Source organism: Parambassis ranga, chromosome 14 (genome assembly GCF_900634625.1).
Source record: "Parambassis ranga chromosome 14, fParRan2.1, whole genome shotgun sequence".
Classification (NCBI taxonomy): Eukaryota; Metazoa; Chordata; class Actinopteri; family Ambassidae; genus Parambassis; species Parambassis ranga.
In genome coordinates this window covers 18,185,319-18,210,275 of record NC_041034.1, presented here as the reverse complement: position 1 = coordinate 18,210,275, position 24,957 = coordinate 18,185,319, and the positions used below count along the sequence as shown (strand labels likewise).

General features: G+C 40.5%; 1 protein-coding gene across 1 annotated transcript in view; it reads right to left on the bottom strand.

The window, feature by feature from the left end:
• Positions 1–24,573, bottom strand: part of uvrag (UV radiation resistance associated gene) — a 70,295-nt gene extending 45,722 nt beyond the window's left edge. The window contains exons 1-11 of the mRNA XM_028422260.1: positions 24,261–24,573; positions 21,326–21,443; positions 21,162–21,196; positions 19,847–20,008; positions 19,231–19,305; positions 19,021–19,106; positions 12,872–12,977; positions 9,222–9,348; positions 3,202–3,286; positions 1,197–1,284; positions 798–858 (exon numbers count right to left, since the gene is read on the bottom strand). Coding sequence (XP_028278061.1) covers positions 798–858; positions 1,197–1,284; positions 3,202–3,286; positions 9,222–9,348; positions 12,872–12,977; positions 19,021–19,106; positions 19,231–19,305; positions 19,847–20,008; positions 21,162–21,196; positions 21,326–21,443; positions 24,261–24,365 — 1,048 coding nt within the window. The 5' untranslated portion in view covers positions 24,366–24,573. The remainder of the gene's footprint in view (positions 1–797; positions 859–1,196; positions 1,285–3,201; positions 3,287–9,221; positions 9,349–12,871; positions 12,978–19,020; positions 19,107–19,230; positions 19,306–19,846; positions 20,009–21,161; positions 21,197–21,325; positions 21,444–24,260) is intronic.
• Between the last annotated feature and the right edge of the window lie 384 nt (positions 24,574–24,957).

Genomic DNA, 24,957 nt, shown 5'->3' with positions numbered 1-24,957 from the left:
GTTGCCTAATACCGAGTCTTTGTTATTATTGTGGTCGTATCTCACTGGGATGGTGGATACAAAAGCATCTTGTGACAAGATTCCTAAAGTGTGGTAGTGTTGAACAACTCCTCCAGGGGCTGCCAATGAGAGATCAGTAAGTCTACAAACAGAAGAATGCAACCTAACCTCAGCGTATCTCTGCACACGGTTTCGAGAACAAATTCTTTCCTTTAATCTTTTTTCATTTATTCATTTTAGCTACCGTAGATCAGTTTGGATCTTTCTCCTCACTCTTTGTATGCATACCAGCAATGCTGGGTTTGAGATGTATTTAATGGTCTTGTCTTATTATTTATTAAGCTGATGAGAAAAAATGAATGAAAGTTGTCGAGAAGAAAAAGAGAAGAATGAAAAAATGCAGCCAAGGAAAGGATATGCATGTGGGTCAGTTAATTAGATTAGGGTTGTTACATGCGGGTGTACTGCCATTTTAATTGTAATGGAAAATTCTACCTTTCCCAGCTAATAAAACTGTCACTAAGTCATTTCTTGTCCTTTATGCATTACATTAACATATCTGCTTGTCTTAACATTGTAAAAATGATTTGCACAATTGCAAATACAGTGGCCAATACATACTGTATCTATGAAATCATCATCATTCAAACTTTAAATGTAAAACTGCTTTCCTTCACCACACATCTACATATAACCACAAGCATTAATGCTAAGGCGAAACATTTGTTCAGCATGCCTTACAGCAGCTTATCCTTCTGTAACCCTGAAACACAGCAAGCAGGCACATCATAAATTACCTTGAAAGTCTTCCGAGTTTGGCAGCTTCACTCCACAGATGACATAATCTGACTGATTGGCCTGTGGATTCAAATGAGAAGTTTCATATTAAAAGACAGCCACCAGACAGCAGAAACAGACAAGATGAAAACCCGAATGTGACGAACAGCTCTGCAGCTGGCAAAAAGGGATTTGATTTAAATCATTCAGTTATTGCCTAATGGTGTCAGAAAAATTATAATACAGAAAAATGGATATTCTATATAAGACGATACTTTGGAATAAGTGTAGAACTGTAGTTGCACATATCTCCTAGAGGTTCTGCTATATCAAAGCCTTGGTTCTGTAACCAGATAATTCTTTGCAGTTGTCATGTCAGCATTGTGTTATGTAGCAGTGGACCGCCAGGGACAACTCACCACATCAATGGGGTAGATGTAGGAAAGCTCAGAGATGAGCTGACGACAGCGGAAGGTGAGCTGGGCGTTGGACTTGAGGAACTGCTCCCTGGGGAGATAAAACAGATGTAAGGATGACACAACGAGTATCCGGCTGGCAAAAAGGGAGACAAAAGAGTGGTGGGAGAAGTGAGGCAAAGTACGGTGTAGAGAAAGAGCAGAGCAGACTGTAGCTGGAGGAGATGAGAGGAAGTGAAAATGAGCAGGAGAAACCTTCCAGTTACTGCCCCGCAGAGATCAACAGTAGAGCTCAAAGGCGATTACAGTAACTGGAAATATAAAAGCCAGATGACAAACAGAGAGGGATGTTTATGTATGCAGCATGACAATAGGTGATAGCAAATTAATGCTGATCAATGGCGTGAGTTAACCTAGTGAGTCATTTCTAAATTCACATTATCATTATCTCAGTATCACACACATTAAGGCCTATCACAGGGAAAAGAATACTCGATTTACAGTCACAGGTACTTATGTTTGAACTGGCTGGACGTGTTTTAGTACAGAGCATCATCTCACAGCTCTTTGGTAATAAAATACAGTAATACATATATTAATATAGAGTGATTCTCGAATCTCTATCAAACTGTACTAAGTTGAGAAATAGCTTCAAACTATTGACCAGACTTACTGACATATTACTCACATAATTAATTGCTCTAATTTTACTTGTTGCCTCAATGGGATTCCATATATTTGGTAGGCTGAGTAGTAGTAGGCATGTAGTACTTCCTGTCAATACTAAAAGCAACATTCCTGAAAAATAACCCTTCAAATAGACCATACAGACTGTACATTTTTTCACATGTATGCCTATGTGACTAAGAAATGGTTTTCTTTGGGTGTAGTGTGGGTAATAACCCATCATTTTCATGCAGATGTGGCAAAAGTGGCTTTTTGGGGGGGAACAGTTACTGATGTGATGCGCCCTGACATAAATGTGACTTGCCTTTCACTTGAGTTTCCTATTTGGCTCTGGCTGTGGTCAGCACTCTCTTATCATTTCTCCTTTTCAGTGTGTGGCAGCTTTGTACAAGTGAGGGCAGAAACACATTGGTGTGCAACGATCTTTTGATCTAAATATCACTCACGCGTTCAGACTTTGCTTTGTTAAAATGGCCAAGTCATAAGGTTACAAAACCTTTTTTTCCTATTGTTTGCAAAGGAAGTCACTCCAGGCAACACAGACACACAAACTGCATATTAGCTGGAAAAAGCAGATGAAACAACCTGGCTTAAAAGAAAGATTTAAATTCTAGAGAATCTTTCTGGCAGGAGTTGTACACAACAATTTGGATTGTTAAGATTGTTTGCCGATGCCACAGCTAGAAAACGGGAGTAAAGCCTTTTAGCATCTGCAGTTTGGTGAGATAAGATAAACATCAATAGCAGCAAAATATTAAACAGCAATGGGAAATGGCAAAACGTGTGCATGCTCAGCATGTTTCCAGCTAAAAAGAAGTGAAAAGAGAAACTTCCATAAAAAACATCAACGACAGATATTTCCAAGGAATGGATGTTAGGCAGATGTACAAGTGTCGGTGTTAATTTCCTGTCCGCTGGGTCTCTTGGCCCCTGCTGGCGTTCCTGGGGCTCTGGCTTACCCTCTGTGACTGCCAGGTACTTCTCAGACAAACAAAACTATATCCAGGGTCTGCACCCACCACACACATCTGCCCCCAGGCCAAGGCAAACACAGGCCAATAGGTTTTTTAGCACAATGTGCAAACTCTCTGTTGAGAACACATAAATAGGCAGGGTACCAGCCACAAAAACATCCCCTTGTTTTTGAAAGAGCAAAGTGGGAGGCATGGTGCAGGGTGTAATCTCTTCACAATTTAACACAACTGAGCAACACATAAGGGCTTCATCATGCAGTGGGACCTCTGACAAGGATAAAAAAAACACTTTTTAGTGTTTTTCTCTGCAGTCACAACACAACAGCCAAGCACTGCTTCATACAGACCTCTTGGCCGTGCATTCCTTTTGCAGCTTGGTTAGGGATTCCTTCTCTTCCTTTAGACTCTCGTGCTGAGCAGAAAACACTTCCTCTGAAAGAGACAAGAAAGAAGTAAATTATTAGGTGTGTACATTCTGTTCTGCTGCAACAGCCAGGTGGGCTTGTGTTTGGTTGGCTGCCATCCACTGTTATACTTGAGATCAAACTGCTCTTTTGATCAAGGCTAAACTACTTCCTTTTGACAACACATAAAACCAGACAACATATGTATGCAGATTATAGGATTCATCAGACGCTGTAAATACAGAGTTGAGCAAATAAATAAAACCAGACAGATAAGGGACAGTGATGATGCAGCATGTGGAAGTTTGGTAACCGCAATATTGGCAAGCTCACAATACCTCAGTGTAGCATAAACCCGGAAAGATGTAAAGTATAATTTAGGGTTGTAACAGAGAATTTCTCGGATCTATCTTCATATAGCAACACTTACAGTCTGGTATAATGAAAGGTAAATGCAACAGAAACATTACTTATGGTTGCACATACCAGTAATTTCATTCAAATGTGCCTCACATAAGAAACTTTCATTCTGTAATTTCACTTTCAAATGTCTAACAGTTTCTATTTTGTATTTTAGTATGGCCCTGACTGAAGGTAAACAGATACACGAAGCACAGATTTAAATTAATGTTTCTCTGCTGCATTTTCACGTTTCTGGATAAAGTGTAAGGGTTTTTAATGCTCTGATCCCTGATTTTTAATGTCACATAATAGGTATGTGAGACTAAATATTAGGTGCAATAGCACAGAAGCAATGTAACAGCAATAGCAGTTTGGATCAGACTGTGGTGAGGAGAGGAGACACCAGACAAGATGCAAGTCTATGCATTTCTGTAATATTACATGCTTTAGGCTAGCAGCTGGATATACTAGCCTCTACTACCCTTGAAGATGACTCAAGTTGCATTTTGGGTAATGTAGGCTTCAGGATTCAAGAGAGAGAAAATAACATGTATTATAACATGGAAAATATAGTCAGATCATTTTTTGATCTCTAGTAGTCGAGCAGTCTGTTAATGACAATAAACATTAATGATTATTTTTCCAGTGACACTTTCCTGGTATCTATTATGCAACCTGGAAACAAGTATGTGTAAATAATTAATCAATTAACTCGAGCATGGATTCTGATCTTGTTGCCTCTTAAAAAGTAGGACCCAGTAATTCTTTAGGCCACATTATTGTATGTAGTCATATCATGTAGCCACACTGGTGTAATGTAAACTGTGATTAACATAAACTCAACATTTCATAAAGTTTTCTGTAAACTTGTACCAAATTTTAGATCTGGACAGAAAAACAGAAAAGCAGACACAAAACTGCCGTCATTTCTGTGAAACAGATGGCCACGCTGTGAACTTCAGCAGTGTTTTGTGAAACTTCAGCCACATTTTTTTTTAGCATTTGCTCCGGTCCTACCATATTGTGAACACTATATGTGCATTGAAATTCATGCGTAACCAGCAAGGAAGGCAGAATGTTGAATCAGAAACAAACACTTCTCCCCTGCCTACTAAGTTTGGAATCACTCCAACTTCTATACTTCTCCATGACCACTTTTCTATCAAGAGTAGACAATATCTAAAGAATGTTCAGGTGATAGGAAGTTTGGTGGTGTGGGTAAATTGGCAGTCCCTACTCAAAAGCACGGGCAGTAGCCAGCAGATTAGTTAGGAGCAATTAAGATTATCTCTCTAACCACCATCAAACCTCATGCACTTAGATTCCTCGTTGGACCAGATTATTTATATCACATATTTCCACTTGCTTCATGATTCTTAAACTGGCACCATGAGGGTACAAGGTGAGAGAACACTAAGGAAAGAATGAAGGAAAAAATGGAGGCACTCCGAAGTATCTCCATCAGATAAAGACAGTCAGGCAGATATCAGACAGACCATCCCTCTGTTGTGAGTGATGACATGAAAACATACCTGAACACGGATAGCACAGGCCTGCATTTCACTATTGCTTTTATGTAATGCCCGGTTCTATCCTATCCATCTTCCCATCCTTTTATCCCTTTAACCTGTTCCAGTTTTGTCACGGTATGGAAAGAACATCGACTGCAAAAACACACATGCAGTATTCTGCCTGTTTTTGTATCTATACACCACTGTTTCATTATAAAATAAAAGCCACAATAAAACGAGTGGCTTCATATTGCTACTGAATTCAGTGGAAAAAAAATATGATCCAACTTTAAATCTGTCAAAGCTTTTCTGATTTTGGTTATGAACCCATGTACCAATGAAAGCTCCCTCCTACAGCAGGCGCTGAACTTAGGGATAGAGAAGGAAATCCTGCTGCAAAATGGACCACTGCTATGTTGGCCTTTATTCATATCGACCTGACCTTTAGTCAACTCTGTAAGAACTGAGACATTTCTGCACAGGGATAGGAAGAAGAAAAAACTGCTTTGACATCCTCTTGGATCACACCTATCATACAGTCCACATTAATTTTAAAAAGAAAACAACTATCAAACTGAACAGCTGACCCATGTGTTATCTGACTAACCCACAACTGTGAAAGCTTAAAAAAGCACAAAGTGTATATTTATGTCTGAGAAACAGTGAATTAAGGGAGACCAAAAATTAAGAATAGCCCGTTTGTTTTACAAGGAAAAAGTCTGATCATGACACAGACATAGAACAGGATGTCACAGTAGATAAGAAAAGCCAGGAAAAAGTCAAGAGGTAGAGCGTTTGCAGCCAGCTGGTGGAAGAAAAAGCAGAATGCTGAGCTGCTGCTAAAGTAACCCTAATGATGATCGCTTCAATATGAGACCTTCTCTCTGAGGTGACAAATACCTCCACACACCGTACCTTAACAAAACGGAGTTCTTCACACTTAAGAAACCCAACTACTGACATTTATTGGTTGGGAGCTCTGGCTGTGTTGCAAAGCGTGAGAATAACTACCGTTACTAAGCACAATAAATGCCGCTCACAGACCTGATTTATGTCCTCGGCTCAAGGTGGAAGGAAGGGAAACTAGACGGGAGGAAATTTTGACAAGAGTGTGACCCCACCAAAAGCAAACTGATTCATTTTAGGGGGAGGACATGTCACAGCCATGTCATGCACATGTGTCCGTTATGGGTCGTGTGAGTATTTGCAGAAGAGAAAAACAACCGCTTTGCTTAAGTCTACACTGCTGGTATGATTTCACTGGCTTTACTGTAAATCAACGGGCATTGAACAGCTAGTTGTTAACCTGTCGTCAGGATGATACAGACTGCTGATATTTTTCAGTGCTTATTATGCTTACACTGTCCAGGTTGGCACAGACAGGGAGTGAACAAAGACACGCGTCGAACAGGCTTCAGCAAGTCTGCGGCAACAATCTAATAGTTACTTCACAAAAAATGCGGACACCCAACTTTCATCTCGTCTTTATCTGCTCGCTCAGGAGTTCACCGCACACACCTGCAGAACCTCCGCGTATGTTTGGGTTTTCTGGGCTACTTGTTGTGAGGGAGGCCCCTTTGCCGGGAATAACAGGTTGATAAGAGTTATTTGCTAATGGGTGCTCTGAACGTGTGAGAGACAGGAAGACCACACGGCCAGGTATAGATGAGATCATAAAGAGCGTGACGAAGAATGGAGATTAACAATCCATACGGGATGCCCACTGGGGATATATAGTGCATAGCAACGTACCTATGCACTGTTAAACTGTCAATAAAACTTAAAAAGAAACCTGTACCTAATGAGTGTTGGAATGTGTAAAAAATCTCACATGCTTCTGACTGAATCAATGCTGACATACAAAACCTCACTTCTTGTATGATTCTACAGGACAGAACAGAAAGATTTTTGCTCACTAGAGGGAAAATTGAAAATGAAATTTTAAGCGACATATTGATAAAATCATATGTGTCTCCAAAGTGAAAGAGGAGTTCAGATGAAACAAACACATTGCGGTGCCAATCTAAATATAATCAGACATGAAATCAGCTGCTGTATGAGGCACTATAAACACCTGTCTTCAAGAGTATCCTGTCTGTAATTAATGCTGCCTTTTTTTCCGATCATGAAACAAATGAATGGGAGCAGGCTGATTAGAAGAGTTAAACAACACGCTGGAAGTACAGCAGAGCTCTGCAGCATATGGCTTTCAACTTTTGAATTATGAGTCTGGGAAAAAACAACAAGACTACACTGCTGGTCCTATTCAGTGACAGAATTTCAATTTATCCCAAAATACCTTTTTTCTTTTTAACCAAAAGAAGGAATTTTTCTTCTGTGCCCTAATAAGCACCTGTCCAGTCTGGGAAAAGGCCATGAAAGAGCTGCAGATTGGTAGAGCAACGAGTTCTTTTGGCTGCAGACAAAGTGGTGACAGGCAAAGAGACAGAGGATTAACAGACGTTTTTTTTTAAAGAATCGCAGCACAATGGAAAATTCTCCCTGAGCCCCTCTTAGTGCTCTCATGTTGTGAAAGTATGTGTGTGTCCATGTGCATACTTCATGCTAATCATTGACAATCCCCACCTCAGGTAGGAGCCTCTGAGTGGTGCCCTGCCCTTTGGTCAAACAGATCTTACAGATAGAGAGAACTTTGCTTTCAGACAAAACTGTAAGGAAGCACTGCTAATTATGACACAAAATAAAGCTGAGGACATATATAACATGTACAGCTACATTTTGTTTATGTATATGTGTGGGTATATTTTATTTCCCTGTAATATAGCAGTAAAAAAAATCCTCCACAAGCACTCAAACATCAGAGCCACAAGCTGCGGCCTGCACAGGGTTAACTTTGCGACACCCCTGCACCAGCACTCCCCACTTTAGTAGGTTGGCGTGGGCTGTATAAACCACAGGAATGGCTCTATATGCTGTACATTATGTGTGTGCATGTGTGAATGTGTTGAGTGACTCCAATTTTCTGACTGGGAGTGTGACAGAGGTTTCCTGTATGTGACAACACTCTGCACTGTACTCTGAAATGAGCAGGTAATAGGTCACACATAAGGTCTATCTGCTGCTTTCAGAACTAGAGGTTTGAAAGTGGATAAAAACAAAAAAATCACACGGTGAAATGAGAAATTATTATACATGTCATACATTTAAGACAAATTATCAACATTTAAAACACAATTTATAGTGTGATATGTGCAAAATCGATTATTTTAGTAATGGCACGGACCTTAACTGGTGACATATTTAGCGGAAAAAAGTGTAATGTTACCGAGTGCGCTCATTTTGGGGTGCAGAAGTTAACTGAACTGCAGAGTGAGACAGATAAGCTGTAATATAAAGGTGGCCAAAATGTCCTAGTCTGTGATTTCTCCAACATAGAAAAATGTGATCACCTAAGAACTCATATTCTATTCTCTTTTCAATTAGTAGCTGCAACTTTTGAGACTTTTGATGATAATCATAACAAGGATTAGGGATTCTGTTGGAATTAGCTGCACATGTTTTTACCATTATATTAGGTCTTCTTACACAAGCAGGACTTGAGTTATGCAGCACTGCTGAAGACAACAAAATGAGTTGCAGAAGGGCCGACTGATCATCACGTGTTAATTATGTAACTTGGAACGCCCTTTTTCTTTCATTTCAGCTGTCAGTTTGCAGTTGTGTGCCCATAGTAGGAGTAACAGAGGGTTAAATTGTGTTCTTTTCTACCCTGTATAAAAATACAAATATAGGCTTAAAACTAGTGCAAAAAGGAGCATGCTTGCTGCCAGTGTATATTAAGTAACAGATTAGAGATCACATTAAAGTGACATATGGCTAACACAAACTGTAAATTATCTACTGAACTATTAATAACTCATCATCGTATTATGTGTGCTGCAAAAGCAGTTAAGATCAGTCCACACCTCTGTGTGAACCCCTCTACACTTTGAAGGGCATGCAACATAAAAAGCTGATTTGTACATGGTGACATGGTGTTAATAGGCACATTTGTCTACGTCTACTTGTATGTGGAGCTACTCAGTTTACCTTTCTTCTGCAGCTGTGCTCTCTCCTTCTGTCGCAGGTCAATCTCCCTGCCAAGGGCCTTCCTCTGCCGCTGCAGCTCACTACGCAGCACAGCTATACGCAGCTGCATGCACTCTCGCTCTTTCTTCTGGAAGCAGGAAACACAAGAGATGGGAGATATGAAGAAAAAACAGATAAAGAAGATGAGAGAAAATATTTAGCAAGTGGTCACAGTGATTCCTCCTGTTAATTACACTTTGTAAAAGGCCCCCAAATTCCTATTAGCTCTCTCAAAAACAAAGTTTGTTTTCGTCGGCTGATCCTGTGTTGCATTGATTTAATACACATCAACTGAGCCAACGTTTACAGTTAATAATCCAGAATCCACTGTCAACAGCTAATGACACGAAAGATAGATAACGATTTGGCCATTCAAAACATCCCACTAAGCCCTGAGATCAACATCACTGGTGAAAATGTTTAGTAATGAACACAAGTCATGGGAATAGCTGGCTGCAGGTTCAGTGGTCTGGGATAGATCTAGATCTTGGATACAAGTGGCAGAAATGAGTTTCCTCCACAGGGTGGCTATGCGCTCTCTTAGAGATAGGGTGAGGAGCTTGGCCACCCGAGAGGAGCTTGGAGTAGAGCTGCTGTTCCTTCTAATTGAGAGAGGTCAGCTAAGGTGGCTCAGGCATCTATTCCGGATGCCCCCCGGACGCCTCCCTGAGGAGGTATTCTGGGCATATTTCAGTGGGAGAAGACCCTGGGAAAGACCTAGGACTAGGTCACAGCAGAGAGACTATGTCTCTGGGAACGCCTCTGTGAGCTGGAGGAAGTGTCCAGAGAAAGGGAAGTCTGGGCATCCCTGCTTTGACTACTGGCCCTGCGAACCAGCTCCAGATAAACGGTTATCGAAAATGGATGGATGAAGATCAGTGATGTGGAGTTCCGGCTTTTAGCATTCAAACTGCTGCACCAATGAGATGTGAACAGATGATGCTAGGTGTCTTCTTGTTACATCATACTGCACTGATCATTTTGATTTCATGTTTTAAATTATCACCCATTTCATACTGTTTTTACCTTCTTTTTTCAGCCATGTAATTACCGTTTGTGACAGATATACCAAAAGTGTGCGTTTATTTTTACACTGTAACATAAAGCAACCCATCCAACATATTTTTGATTTGTAAAAATTGTCCTCTCTGCAAGGGTAACATTAGCTAAGCATAAAGACTGGAAGCAGCTGTTCCCAACTTCAATCTGAGCAAATATCTATCAGACAGGTGTCAACACAAGGTGTTTTGGAACAGATGCAGACCCTGACACTATCAGTGTGTTATCTTAACAAAGAATGTGTTGTGGCAGCACAGGAAATTGAAAATATGTGTTATAGAAATTTTGGAGGCAGTGGTACTAAACAAATGAAGTAGCATAAGGAAAGGCCAGAGTTTACTTTTCTGTGACACACTACACTGAAAACCATCAACTCCAGAAGAGTGCCCATCTTTATCTCAATCAATTCTGCCTGGTGTCTCTCTCTCCACATGTTCTCTGACCAGCAGCCTGCAGCATCAGAGAGTAGGTCATTAGTCAACATCTTGCCCTCTCTATGGGGGTATCCCTTCATCAGGGTTCATGTCTCTATTGGGCAAAGGGGAGCCTGGAGTGGGCTAACCATCTAATGAGGAACAGCACTAGGGATTTATGGACAGATGGATGTGGTATACAGTAGATGGGAGAGATTGGTGGTTAGCAGAACCGTACAATGAAAAACGATAAGTTGAAATGCACTGATCGGGTGACTTCAGAACATTCAGAAACAGATTTAGGAGGCAACCTTTAAGGGCTGTGCAGAGGACGATAAAGAAATGCTCATGTAATACGAGTTGGAAGACAAAAACTTGGGAGTTACAGTGGAGAGATGGATAATAGAGATTTGGAGGGTGAGTGAGCTTGCTGGCAGGGTGATTCAGCCTTGCTATTCATCCTGTAGTTTGCAAACAGGGACTGTGGAATCTCACACACTTAGATAGTGATCGTGGCCTGGAACAGAGGAAACACAGATAGGCCTCTTCTGGAAGATATCTAAGGATTTTGTGGAAAAAACAGAGAGTCACTGAGAGACGACTGATAGAGCCTCCATCCCTCCAATGTGTCGCACCCTGATGCTTGCATGTTAACCACCACTAGGTTTGGCACGAACGATGATCCTCCTACACTTTCACTCAGCAGCATAGTTGACAAGTGGGTCACAGTCGTGTATGTGTGTGAGAGAGACTGTAAACCACCACCAGGGTCCGTCTGACTCCAAATGAACATCAAACAGGAGTGGGTCAGCTGAGTAAATACACAGCAGGCGTGGGGGGGAGCAACTTATAACCCAGCAGATTAATGGCAAGAGTGTGGGTGAGAGGGTGAAAGGGGCATGCGCTGAGGTTGGTGGCCTCCAGCCTGTCGCTCTTTGATCTAGGCTCACCATGACGTGCACAGGATAGTACAGAGCTATCTAGAGAGGGAAACCCTTAGAAGAGTCACACAATGCTCCACTCTCTCCAAGATTCAGGGCTTTTACAGAAAGGTAGAAGACGAGGATTATGTGATTTATTAGCTGACTTGAGCTTTGAAAGGGGTTTCAAGGAATGTTTCACTGAAGGGGAAATATCAGAGGCAAGTTTTTGAAAGGGATCCTTTGTGGCAAAAAGAAAGGAGCCTCAATGTTTTTGTGGAGAGGCTAAGGCATAGTGGAGTTTCTTTAATAGGTAGGGTGAAGGTCCGGGGAAAGGAACAAAAAAATGAGGCATATCAAAAGCTGATGGAGAGCAAGATGGAAAGCAACAGCTGTAACAGCTGTCTAAAGAAGCTCACTAAAGAGGCCCTCAAACACTTCAAATGTGGTATCTGTGCAACAGCACACACACACTCACAGATTTAAACATCATAAGAACACAGAATTTTACCATGTACGGAATCCTGTCACCAGGAAAAAAGCTTTTTCTATAGGCAAATCTACCTGGAGGACAAAAACACCAAAGTGTCACTACCTTGGGCTTTTTTTTCTTTTTTTTAACAGCAGAGGAGAGGGGATGCTTTTGAAGTTATGTTTACAATAAACACAATGTCAATCCTGGGATCAGTGCTCCGTTTTCACAGCTGTGTGGCTGCCAATTCCAAAAATGTTAAATATGCTTTCTTGCTTTTGCTGTGGATCCTAGTGAAGGATATGACAAGAGGTGGAAACATAAACATGGGATTTTGGCCCCATCATTAAGCCTGGTTAGATACTGCTCTTTCTACACTTTTTAGTGGAGCCATCAAAACAAAGAGGCGCAATAGCAGCCCAAAGAGTGTAATGATATCTTACATTGCTATACATTACAATTACATTTGGGGCTTTAGCTGAAGCACTGAAATCCCAGTAAGCATTAAGCACAATACAGACTCCTGATGCTTATTATTCGTGGAGAGGACAATAAGCCTGTTCCAATTAATGTTCTTATGAAAACATCACATCTCATACTGCATGTCATCATATATTTTGTCATGTTTTCACTATACCATAAGCTGATGGACTAATAATGCAAACTGCTACTGAAAATAATCAGTAAAGAGTAAACATGGATGAAAATTCGCTGATGTGTTGGAATTTACTGCTGATGGGTGCTCACCCTCTCTGTGCAGCTTGCAGTCGTCCTCAGTTTTTCCTCAATCTCTTTCCCAATCTTCTGAACCGTCACTTGAGTCTGTTTAATGGCTCTTTGGACTGTGTGAAGCCTGCAGGAGGAGGAGAACACAAAGTCACCATCCACATCATTACGACCACAAATTAGACCAACTCGGTGTTGAAACTGTGCTTCCAAGAGACCATTAAACTGATTGGCCGAATAAAAATGTGTCAATTACAAATACACCAGCAATGTATTCTGTTTACAGTGACTGTTCATCAGACATAATAAGAATTATGATTGTCCCCATGTGGGGACAGTGTGTGCAGTGTGATTTTTTTTTTATCTTCATTTTTCCTGCTGGGTCTCTTAAACCCTAAAAGTTAATGAGTTATGACATCAAATAAAAACAAAAACAATCTCATAATAAAACTTTACAGTTCAGAACGGAGGATCGAGTTCTAAAACACCACAAGAAAAGTTTAATAACTATCATCATCTAATGATCTAACCACAATAAAGTGTGAGATCAAACACCGTCCAACAGTCAAAAGTCCCACTAATTAATTGAAACCACAAAGATGGAGGTCCATTTCCAAATTCCATGTCATTGTCATCACTTGAAATAAGGAACAACAACATCAGTACACAAATGACAAGCTAGCCCATTATTTAGAGCATCAATCACGAGAGCAATTAACTTCCAAGAATGTTTTCTTCACGTCCACAGCACATAGAAATATTGACAAAAATCCCCTGAGCGCAACCCATGGGACTCAACGACTCATCAACAGACAACAATCCCACATGGTGGAAATGAGTTACAGAGCACAGACAAAGAGGGCTGCCAATTAGCAATCCAGCTGTCAGAATGGTGTTAGATCATTTACTTCGTGCTAAATGTCTCAATGCCATCCATATGCCATGAGTGCTGGATTACACAACCACGAACATCTTTCTTGCTTGGTGGAAACAGAATGGCTTTCAGCCCTTCCCAAAGATTAAGATATTATTGGATCTTATTGTTAGAGTGACTCCTTCTTTCCACTGTCTGTTGGTACAGCACTTTGAGAAAACCTCTTGGTGAATTTTCTTAGCTTCAGAAGAGACCAACCAAGACCAAACCAAGGTAGACACAGATTGTTTAAAACTGTGTTAAAAACTACAAGACAGCTGCTGCCCCATCACATAGAGTTCATAAGAAACAAGCAGAAATCGGAGACTGGTGATTATAGCAGAGTGAATGAGAGGATTGTGGTTTGGGTCATAAAGGGGATGTGAATAGGGTTTTTCTTGAGGTATGTGCTCGCTTTGAGTCTTCAAGAAATTGCCTCTTGAGTGGGTTTAGTGTAAGAAGCTCTTTTTTTAACAGCTTGGTGGGGTCATTTTACAAATCCTAGGGGGCTTTTTGTTATGAAACTCACAGTCACCTCTGAATATTATTGCCTCTCTCTAGCAACTGACCCAGAAAAAATGGTTTCTATGACGATGTAAACAGAGCTTTGAAAAGCAGTCCTGGATGAAAAATCATTTCATGTTTTCTATCTTTCTTTTTTTAATCTGAGGTGATAGTGATAGCAGTTGGAGATAGTCCTTTGGAACATCAGGGCAAATCTGTTTTGACAGCTTCATCTGTTTAGATGATTGCGATGGGAGAATCTGATATGGCCTTTTCCCCCAGGTGAGAATAGTTATCTCCTCTCTTCTTTTCACGCATGTCTGCTCTCTTATCATCTGCTAAGCTTTGGCCTAATGCCTGTCCATTACTACAACCTATAGACCAACAGGGGGTGGGAGGGTTCTCATCATACACACTCACTGGCAATTAATAACTATGAAACTGTCCAGGGGACACTAACTCACAAGCTTGGACAACTTTCTCTTTCCTTGGAACGAGAGAACTCTCCTGGATGTGCAGGAAGTTATGGCTGCCGCTGCGCACTCAACCCTTGATCCTGATGAACATCAGACAAACAATAACATTTGCTCCTTCAACACAGCATTACATTCTGCAGGGGTGTCAGATGGAACATCTGCGTTTGAAACTTCCAGACTTCTTGATAAACAGAAGACTTCGATAGGGGCTTTTACGCAGGTATAGTGAAATAAAAAAAAACAGTAAGTGTTTTTTTTTTTTTGTTTTTTTTTTTAGATAATCCCATCGTACAATCTGGTAAAAATGATGACCTACAGGTCTCTTTTAAAGACAGCAGCAGACTGGGCAGCCTCCGTACCCCTTGGCTCTGAAATAAAATACATTTGCTGTGGTTTATATTCTGTGTTGTTGTCCAGCATTTCCAATTTTGTAATCAAGGCTGAGTCAGAATCAGCAAATGCAAATGTGTCATCTGGCTTACAGCGATATGGAAAAAGAAAGAATCCAGGGGGGACACCTGGGAGTGTACTGTTTTTCTTCTAACAGAACGTGAGAGAAACAAAAGTCTGGCATATTGTAAGCCTTTATGTCGCTCTGTTTCTTCAAAGCGGGGGGGTTCGAATGATGAGATATCCTTTCATTTCACTGTGCAGCAGCTGAAGCTTGTTGCATGAACACCTCCTGTCTTTTGTTTGCAGACAATCTTTCAAAACTTTCTTTGCTTACCCTCATCACCACAAAGCATTTTGTTCATTTCAGCACAAAAGTAAAAAAGGGAGTAGAGAGATGTGCAGATACTCATCATGATGAGAATGATTTTCCTCACACAGTAGTGTGTGAGGATTTGAGTTATTTTGTGACAGCAAATAAAGGATACTCCACACCTCTACTGTTAACACTGCCAGCACACCAAGCCAACCCAGCAACACTTTTTATATGGCTGTTTAATATATATATCTATATCTCATTGCAAAAGAATGTCAACAGATTTAACCACTTGCTATTCGCATCACTTGACTTTTGTCTCCCTCAACAATAGAATTCACGATAAGACTGCTTGAGTGACGTTTCTTTGGCGAGCCTGCATATGCACTTCTACTCCTCCAGGCTGTGGTTGTTGTGGCAATCTGCTGAGGTGCTATAAGTCATGTTTACATGAAACCTACAACAGAGAAGCAGAGATTATGAAGAAGATATGTCCTGGTCATTAAAGGGTCACAAAGTGGTCCTGCATTCAGATAACTATAGACAATTAAACAAGATGAGTGAAAATAGCCATTGTCTTACACTATAAATGATTAGTTGAGCTGCCTGGTGAAGTTAATAAAAATAAAAAAAATACTGTAGTATATAATATATACTAAATCCTAAAGTATATCAAAACATTTTCACCAAGAATGCAGGTTGGAGACAGTGAGAGGAAAAAGAACAAGAAATAGCTAGGCCAGTAGAGAGAAAGGAAGGCAGACAAGCTGGAAAAAATGCATGTCTGACAAAAATGTAATCTCAGGGTAAAAAAAAAAAATGTTTAAAAAATTTGGGGGAGGACAGGCAGCAATGCAAATACAAGAAGGGGTCTTAACTGAAAAACAACCCCACACCATCCCACATCCTCTGTGATGTATATAGAGATTACTCTGAATCTGTGGACCTCTACTTCAGAGGTGTGAAACGAAAACAAGATCATAAATCTCCACATATTGCTTTAAAGCTCCAGCATTTCTGTAGTCTGGCTGCTGCTGGTTGAAACCCCAGGGTTAGCTATTTGCCCCCACTGCCAGTTTAGTGCAGAGCTACAAGAGCATCCTGTGGCTAAGAGATGTGGCTGAAGTATCCAACCAGCAGGCGAGCAGAGCTCAGGGTCTGACTGCAGGAAAGCATTATCAACTCAACAGCTCCGGGGGCATGAAAGACCCCCTAAAAGAACTTTACCATCACCATGCGTAGCTTCTGTTGACACGACCCGCATGTACACGTATGCATGCTCCAAACAGGAACAGGCAAATCAGTAAACATGGGCGACATATGGCTCTGATCACAGCAGAAGAAAATAAACTTTCCTCTTTAGATTTCATGAATTTTAGACACATTTAATCTGCAGCTTCACTGTGATGAACCGCGCCCCACTTCAAAACAATAAAAATCGCACTTATTATACACAATTAGTGTATATCTCATTGGATTTAGAGAGCTGAGATATTATATATCACAAAAGATAATCGTTAACAACAATAAAGAGAGGCCGTCAAGTTCTTTCAATCTCTTTGTTTGATTAATATCCAAGTAGTCTATTATGTCTGTCCTTTCTCTCTTATTTACACATCAGGACTCTTGTAGAGGACCGAGGAGCCTACATGGGAGGTCAAGGATGATCTGAACCTCTAGTCTACAAACAGCTGGATCTGCTTCGTCACTGTCTTTTTTTTTTCTTTTTTTTAAACCAAGACAGGGCCCGATTTTATGTAGGATGTGGCTTGCCCTCTATCTCAGCCACTCTAAAAATGACAAGAGTTTGTTGATTGATGACCTGTACACTCCCTCTTCATCTCTCCATCTGAGACGTGTTGTGTGTGCTAGCCCATATCACCATGTTACTCACACAAGTGAAGGGTGTTGTCAACTGGAGCCAGGCTGAAAAGCAGACGGTGAATCTGCTGACAAATTACCATCATTAATCAAGATCAGCGCGCACTTAGGGAAGTGGCTCTCATCCTTTTCCATTAAGTGCTAGGCTGAGAAAGACACTTCGCAGTGCGCCAAGGAACAAACAGTGGGAGAGACTTGGGTGAGAATGTCTCACACTGTGGGTGTCCCCTGTGGACATGCATCACTGTTCTGGGAGGGGAAAAAGACATTTACTCTGAGAAATAGATGACCATTGTAATTCTTGGATCGGACCACTGTACTTCCTGTCACCTAATGAAAAAAGTCAACTCATGCTGCAGCCCAGCAGTACAACGTGTGTAATGAATGCATCCACAAGCAGAATTCCACAAAAAACGCTTCAGAAAATGAATGCACTTAGAAGAAGGCAGAACTCTGGTGGCTGGTTAAGTAGCAATTAAGGATAATCCCTGTTGGAGTGTACACAATCTGATGAATCAGATCACATAATCATAAAGCAAGTGCATATGAGTGCACTGAGCTAAAGAAAAACTGACAAGGGTGAAGAACTGCAGGCAGAGCAGCACTGAGGAAAGAGGAGGATCAATATAAGTGTGTTAAACCCCCACTGGGTATGGACAGAGAGCAGGGGATGAGGAGGAAGGCTGCAATAAAAGAAAAAGCAAGAGCAGAGGTCATAAAAGTTATGATTCAACCTGGATATTCTCCCTGAAAGCTGTTGGGGAAGAAATTGGTCTCTTTTATAAACATAAACCATCACCACTTTAAGATGAGGGAGTACTGCTAAACTGCAAAGCCTGTGGTGCATTTATGACCCCCTATTTTATTCTTATAGAAGGAAAATGTTAGTGAAAGCCTTCATAATAGCCCTAATGACAGGATCCTTATCTTATTTTGGAAGTGTCTAACCTAAACCCTCCAGATTTATTTAGTTGAAAACGGTGGTGTAATTACACTGTTGTGTGATCAGGCTTTGAGTAACAGAGGGTTTCCCTTGGGGGGAAGCCCTGGAGATTCCTGAAAGCAGTGTTTACATTCAACCGCATTTAAATACAAATGCAGAACAACTACCCTGTATTTGTCAACAGATGCCAGCACACCCTTGTGTTTTCAGTTCTTAATTACTGTGTCTTGATAGAGGGTTTCCCTACGAACAAACAAGTTATTCAGCAAAACGGTGTCGCCTCCTTGTGGTGTAATACAGTATTGCAGCCATTTTTTTTTTGCTTCACACATTTAAGTCAACTTAAAATCACAAGTTAAAAAAAAAACTTTCAATGGTGTAGAAAATTTAAAAAGGTTTTATATATCGTTTTTTTTTGTTTCCAACAAACAAAGTCTTGTCTGCAGGCTTTGTGAATTATATTAGGCCAGGTTTCACCTGATTATGGCGCAAAAATATTGGCTTTCCTATGGCACCATCTGCTGGACAACAAACGCTACAGACCAATGTGCAACACAAAGGTAGTAGCAGGAAGTATATCAATAAAATTATATTAATTAAATAAATTAAATAAAAGCAATGCACTATTAAAAGTGCATCTTTAATAGTGAGCCTCTACAGAGGATGCAGTGAAGCTGCTGCATTGTAATGATCCCAGAGTTCAGAATTAGGAAATGATGCCATACAGCTGAAGGTCAATAACCTTACCTGAGCAAAGGGAAAACACTGTAGGAGGTTCTGACTGAACTCTGGTCGACCTGAAGCAGACTGTTTTTCTTCCGCTCTGACTGATCCTGGAACAGCCACATGTCAGAGTTTCAGTGCAGATGCCAAACGGAGTTCAAATAAAGCTAATGAGATTAGGACGGGCTATTCATTATGATGCAAACACTTTGGAAAAGAGACAAAAGGCTGTACCTTATGATCAAAGTCAGCTGCATAGTAGCCGTCATTCAATCCAAATATGATCTCATTTGGATTTCTGGATCGAATCTGTGGACAAAGCGAGGCAGCAGAACGCTGATTGTAGGGACAGACAGAGAACAAAGGACAAAGTACATCCAGCATCTGGACGCACATGAGACTGTGCTACAGTAGCTGTTTATGAGCTTTTAATTCAGACTCAGACTCATTGTAAAGAAATGGTAATAACACGAGGTCCCTTAGGATTTAAAGCTTAGATTCTTTTAAAGTGCAAAACTCAACATGAACTGCAAAGTTCATAACTCTAAATGCAACATGCTGTCTGGCTTATCGAGCTTTAACAGCCTACTGTTGAGTCAATAAAATATGTTTATCAGTAAACTGATGCAGGCAGGAATCAATCATACTGTAAAAATATTGAAAAATTAAATTTGGTTTTTGTTCCAATTAATATTGTGTGGCCATAAAAGGATCTTGAAAGTATACAACTGAATATAAAGTGCTAAAATTGTAAACCAAGAAAAGTAAAAAAAAAGGGTTAACATCCTTGTGACAAATATCTATATTCTACAAAAACATTTGTCATTATTTTTTTCGTGCAGTTGCTGACCTGCTGTCCTGTGTATCTGAGACCATCCAAATTGACTTTCCATTCAATTAGGAGCTGGTACTCTTCCTCCTGTCCTCCCCAGATCCTCACCACAAAGCAAGATACTGAGGTGTCCAGCAGGTCCGGGAGCATGCCAAAGTCCAGGCTCCGCCAAGTTGGATTCTGATACACACACACACACACACACATGTTAGGAATAACTTGATAAGAGTAATGAACACAGTAATTGTACATTACTGCCTGATATAACAGGTGATCAGCACAAAAACTGGTTTATTTAATGAAACTGTAACAACGCATTCATAACAGTTAACGGTAAAGGGAAAATATGCAGATTGAGAGTGCATGTTAAACATATTGTGAGTCAAATTCCTAACGTGAATCCCATCTGCTGCAATGTAATCGAATCATCCTGTTGTACATTAACCTTAAAGTCTTCTCCCTACCCTCTGTTTGTACTCTGTCCTTGAACATCCAAAATAACAGCATGACTACTGGTGCTACGACACTGCACCGGAGTCATTCTATCATTTAATTATGTCCATTTCCCTCTGTCAGAGAGAAAAATCTTTGGCTCTTTGGGTTAAATTCAAGGACAGACAGGGGAGGAAAGTCAAAAGCATAAGTACAATCTACTGTACATGGAGTATAGGATGGGGGAGGGGTCAGAAAACATAACAAGTGAGAGCCAGTAGCGGAAGCAGAGGGGTACAGCAGTTACAATGAAAGCAGGAAGACCAACAGGAAACATTTCTCTAGAAGAACGATGACAGGAAGGAGAAGGAATATTAGAAGGTGAATGTCTGCAAGGCTGTTAAATTCAACAGGAGGAAGTTGGGCTGGCTAGGAGACGACAGGAGTCATTACTCCTGCAGTGCATTATACATTCTGTCTGTTGAGGGTAGTGAACAGTATGCCTGGAAACCAGCTTAGGTCAGTTCATGACAGGCAGCAAGCCCAACAGTAATGGCTTGATGTCCTTGGCTGCTCCCTTAGCTTCATGCAGAGCTTTTTCTGAAACACTCCAAATATTGCATTGTAATACACAGCTAGATCATGTACACAACTGGCTGAGGCCTACAGGCCAAGAAGGGGAAGCAAATATATTTAACTTAGGCTCATGCATACCACGTATTATTAGAACCACAGTTAAAATAATGTTTTAATACCAGTTCTGGCAGTGATTAAACTACAACAAAGCCTGCTTCTTTCATTGTGGCTGTATACATTGACAGGAGTGCAGCAGGAGTCTGCAGGTAATGGCAACATCTTGAACATCTTGAAAGCTTATTGAGGTTTATATAGGTATACTCACCAGTGAGTCTCGTATGACTTCACTCTTGTAAAAATCTAAAAACACATCAAAGATTGACAATTAAAAGAAGGGCACAATTAACCCAAAAATACAGTATAATATTAAAAATAAGTAAATACTTAAACTGAAAGATACATTGACCTGGCATGAGTGTTAACCCTCACCTCTAGAAATGCGGTCTCCTATACAGAGGTGGAGAGTGAAGTAAGTATCAAGCAGTGGAAATCCATTCTTGTTGACAATGTTTCTGGCCGCAATGCTCCGGAGATGACGCAACCGTCTCTGCATGCCAGGGAAGATACAGAGAGAAACGGACAAAAAAAAGTGAAGATACAATGACGACAGACATAAGAGCTGATGTATTCAGTTTCATTTGACTCATGAGATGGCCATTGCCGAATGCAATCTCGACAAAACACAACAGGTAAAAGAGAGAGAATCTATATCCTAATCTATATAAACAGTTACTTCTCATGCACAGAGGAAACAACAGTTACTGAAAGTTTAATCATAATAGAAGCACAACATCTTCATGGCAGAATTAAGTCACTTAACCAGGCAGACATGACAGTCACATGATAAATGTGTTAACATTTTTAGTTCCACTTCGATTTATCTCAGAATCTGCAAAGACCCAACTAACATGAGACATCAGTCATAAGCACGTGACTTTTCATACAAGTGTACCAGTGTGAATAGTTGTTTCTATGCTAATGCAACAAAAAACAGCTTCAAGAAATCAAGTAGAAGTCTATTATGTTGATGTGAAAAAAAAGATACTGATCTGGCAATGTGTGTTTAAGGAGAAACACAACAGCACTTCCCGCTTTAGGCAAACACGTCACCACACAACACAACTTCTCAGTTGACCGACCGACTGGCCCTGCCTCTTTCCTGCAGCCATGCAGAGACTAAATCTAAGTCATGGGATTGCCTATAAGATTAAGGACCTCAGAAACAAAAAAACTGATTGTTACAAAGGGTATGTCATTACACATTTCTGAATGGGCTAATGTGAACTACAGACAAAGAACATGGATTGTAAATTAGAAGAGAAGGTCCAATATAAAAACCGGCGGTAAAAACTCAAGCAGAGATTAAAGTTAGGCTGACTACAAAGCTAACCACTTTTTTAACTGATTATATAAGTGGTATGTGATTAGCGATTAGTGTAACAAAGTGATTAGCTGGTCACAAGTCTTGTGCTGAACATCTGTAATTCATGGCCATACAGACATTCCATTTCTTTAGAAACTAGACGACTTAAATCACAGCTATAGAAACAGAGCTACAATTTTTATTTGTTTTAAAATGATCCAAGCAGATACATTTTGAAACTGCACTCAGAAATAAAAATACTTAGAACAAATATAACCAATCTCTGGATCCAGTTAAGTTCAGAACTTCGCTCACACGGCTAAAAAGTCATCCTGATTATTATCTGTACATACTTTTTATTTACAAATCACCATGTCTGGCCACCTTAGAGAAACATTGACACTAATGAAAAACCCTTTATGCAGCATAGCATTTTTATTTGCATTATACGAATGTTACTAGAAACAGACTCAATGCAAGAGTTTTTATCAAAATCCAGGTCTGAGAATTACACACAACTCCTCTGTAGGCCACAGCAGACCTCTAGTATCACTAGTAGAGCAATGCTGATAGTACCTTTTTTATATTTTGTGAGATGTTTGTCAGCAATTACTCAAATGATGTGAATAGAATTTCACATCATTTGCAACACAAGGCTTGCAAAAGTAAGCTGTCGGTGTTCTGGAAACTACAATCAAAAGCCAATTAGTCTGTTGTATTCAGGTGGCAGATCATTTGAAACCTTAACACATACAGTATACTATCTGCATGTCCAGAAGAAAATGGGTGAAGTGTGAAAACACCAAAAAAAACAATCAATATTATTATTACTTACCACCACAACTAAAAACCACATCACTGAAAATGTGCATCAATACAACTCAATACAATTATGAAAATCAATCATGTAGTCATTGATTTGTACACTGTATGGACAAGGTCATTCTAAGAACTGTGGGCTAATGAGACAATGTCTACATTATTATTATAGTGACAATATGCTGTGTCACTGACACCCACAATATGAGCAACACCAGTGTGCAAGACATTGAGAACCATGTTGCTGCATGTGCAAGAATTTAATACCATAAATATTTGGGGTGAGGTGCACACACTGTGCCACTGTTCACTGTAGATACTTTGACCTACAGAATTTCTACACTCCTACCGAAAAGGTGAAAAGTATGCAGGGTAAAAGCCGAGACATGTCCCAAAAAACCCCACAATATATACAGTTGACTCACTAAAGGCTGCTTAAAGAAAGCACTCAATAAACCAATGAAATAAACATATTTTAGTATACATTATATTTTAAATGTGTCTCACTATAAAGAGTATTTAGCTGAATAACAGAGACAGTGCTGTGTGTCTGTGTCTGAGGTCAGCACTGTCAACTTTACATGTTGTTTCTGTATGAATGAATGAATGAATGAATGGATGGATGGATAAATGGAAAGATGGATGGATGATTATTTCAAGTCTAAACGCTTCCTAAAAATGACTCGGCAAGTAGTCCTAAAATGTGTTCACAACATAAAAGAGTTTTAAAATACACTAGAACAGTGCCATAAAACGGTGTAACGTCATTTTAATGACTTACTATCTCTTCCCTTTAACTGAGCTGTCACCTGGGTGCTGACATAACGCCAACTTAAGTTACCATTAGCATGCTAGCTCTTCCCACATTTGAACATAAAGAAGGGTATTTGTACCTAATAAGGACAGTACACCTAAAGGGCCGTTTGGAAATCATTTCTTACAACAGCCCGAGGTTTTAATGTGTCTGTGTGGTCACTCCAGTCTCACATTATTGCAAGTAAGCTAGCCAATAGCAAGCTAGCAGCTGCTAGCTAACCAGCTAGCCTGACAGGCCTGCCATGGTTCTCCAAGCAGCAGTTGTAACTGACGCTGTAAACTACTACAACACTATAAAGCGGTCCACTCCGATTCTTTCTGACTCAACCGGGATGGAGTCGACGAATTCGGAAGGTTCGCATTTACCTGCTGGCTTGTGAGCTCTACATGTAAGGCTCGAGAGGATGAAGCTCCAGAGTTGGTGACAGAGGCGGCAGGGATAGCAAGAACCCGACCGGTGATGGAGTTCATCCTCCTGTCGGCATCTAGCGGTTCCCCCTCATTCAACAAAACATCCCATCCTCACCGTACACGATCCTTAGATAAAAGTTTACGGAGCTCCGGGTAACTGCTAGAGACATGCAGACACTGTTGTGTGTGTGTATACCGCGCAACAACTGCTGTCAGCTAACCAACGGGACGTAAACAAAGTACAGGCTATTTTGCTTCATTTGGTTCGGAAATCCGTCTCCGGTTGGGGGCGAGACATTGAGGCTTCTGATTGGCTGAAAGTAACGTTCGTCATGTGAAGGCGGGGCCTGTCTTAGGAAACTCGCGTCACTATTGGTTGTATTTTCTGTTTGTCTTGCAGGATGGGGCGAGTGAAATCTGTCAAAGCTGCAAAATATGAGGAAGTTGCATAGTACAGCGTGACATGCAGGTGACAGTAAGTAGTAAGGTGAAATATGTACGTATACTTCGCTTGTCATCTGTGTTAGAGATTATAGTAAATCAGATTTCAAAAATCTATACAAATTATATGTCATACAGGGACTAACTTTGTTTTATTGACCTACCAATAAACACTCTGAGCTAGGAACCAACCGCAGTGAGGGGGTGGCAG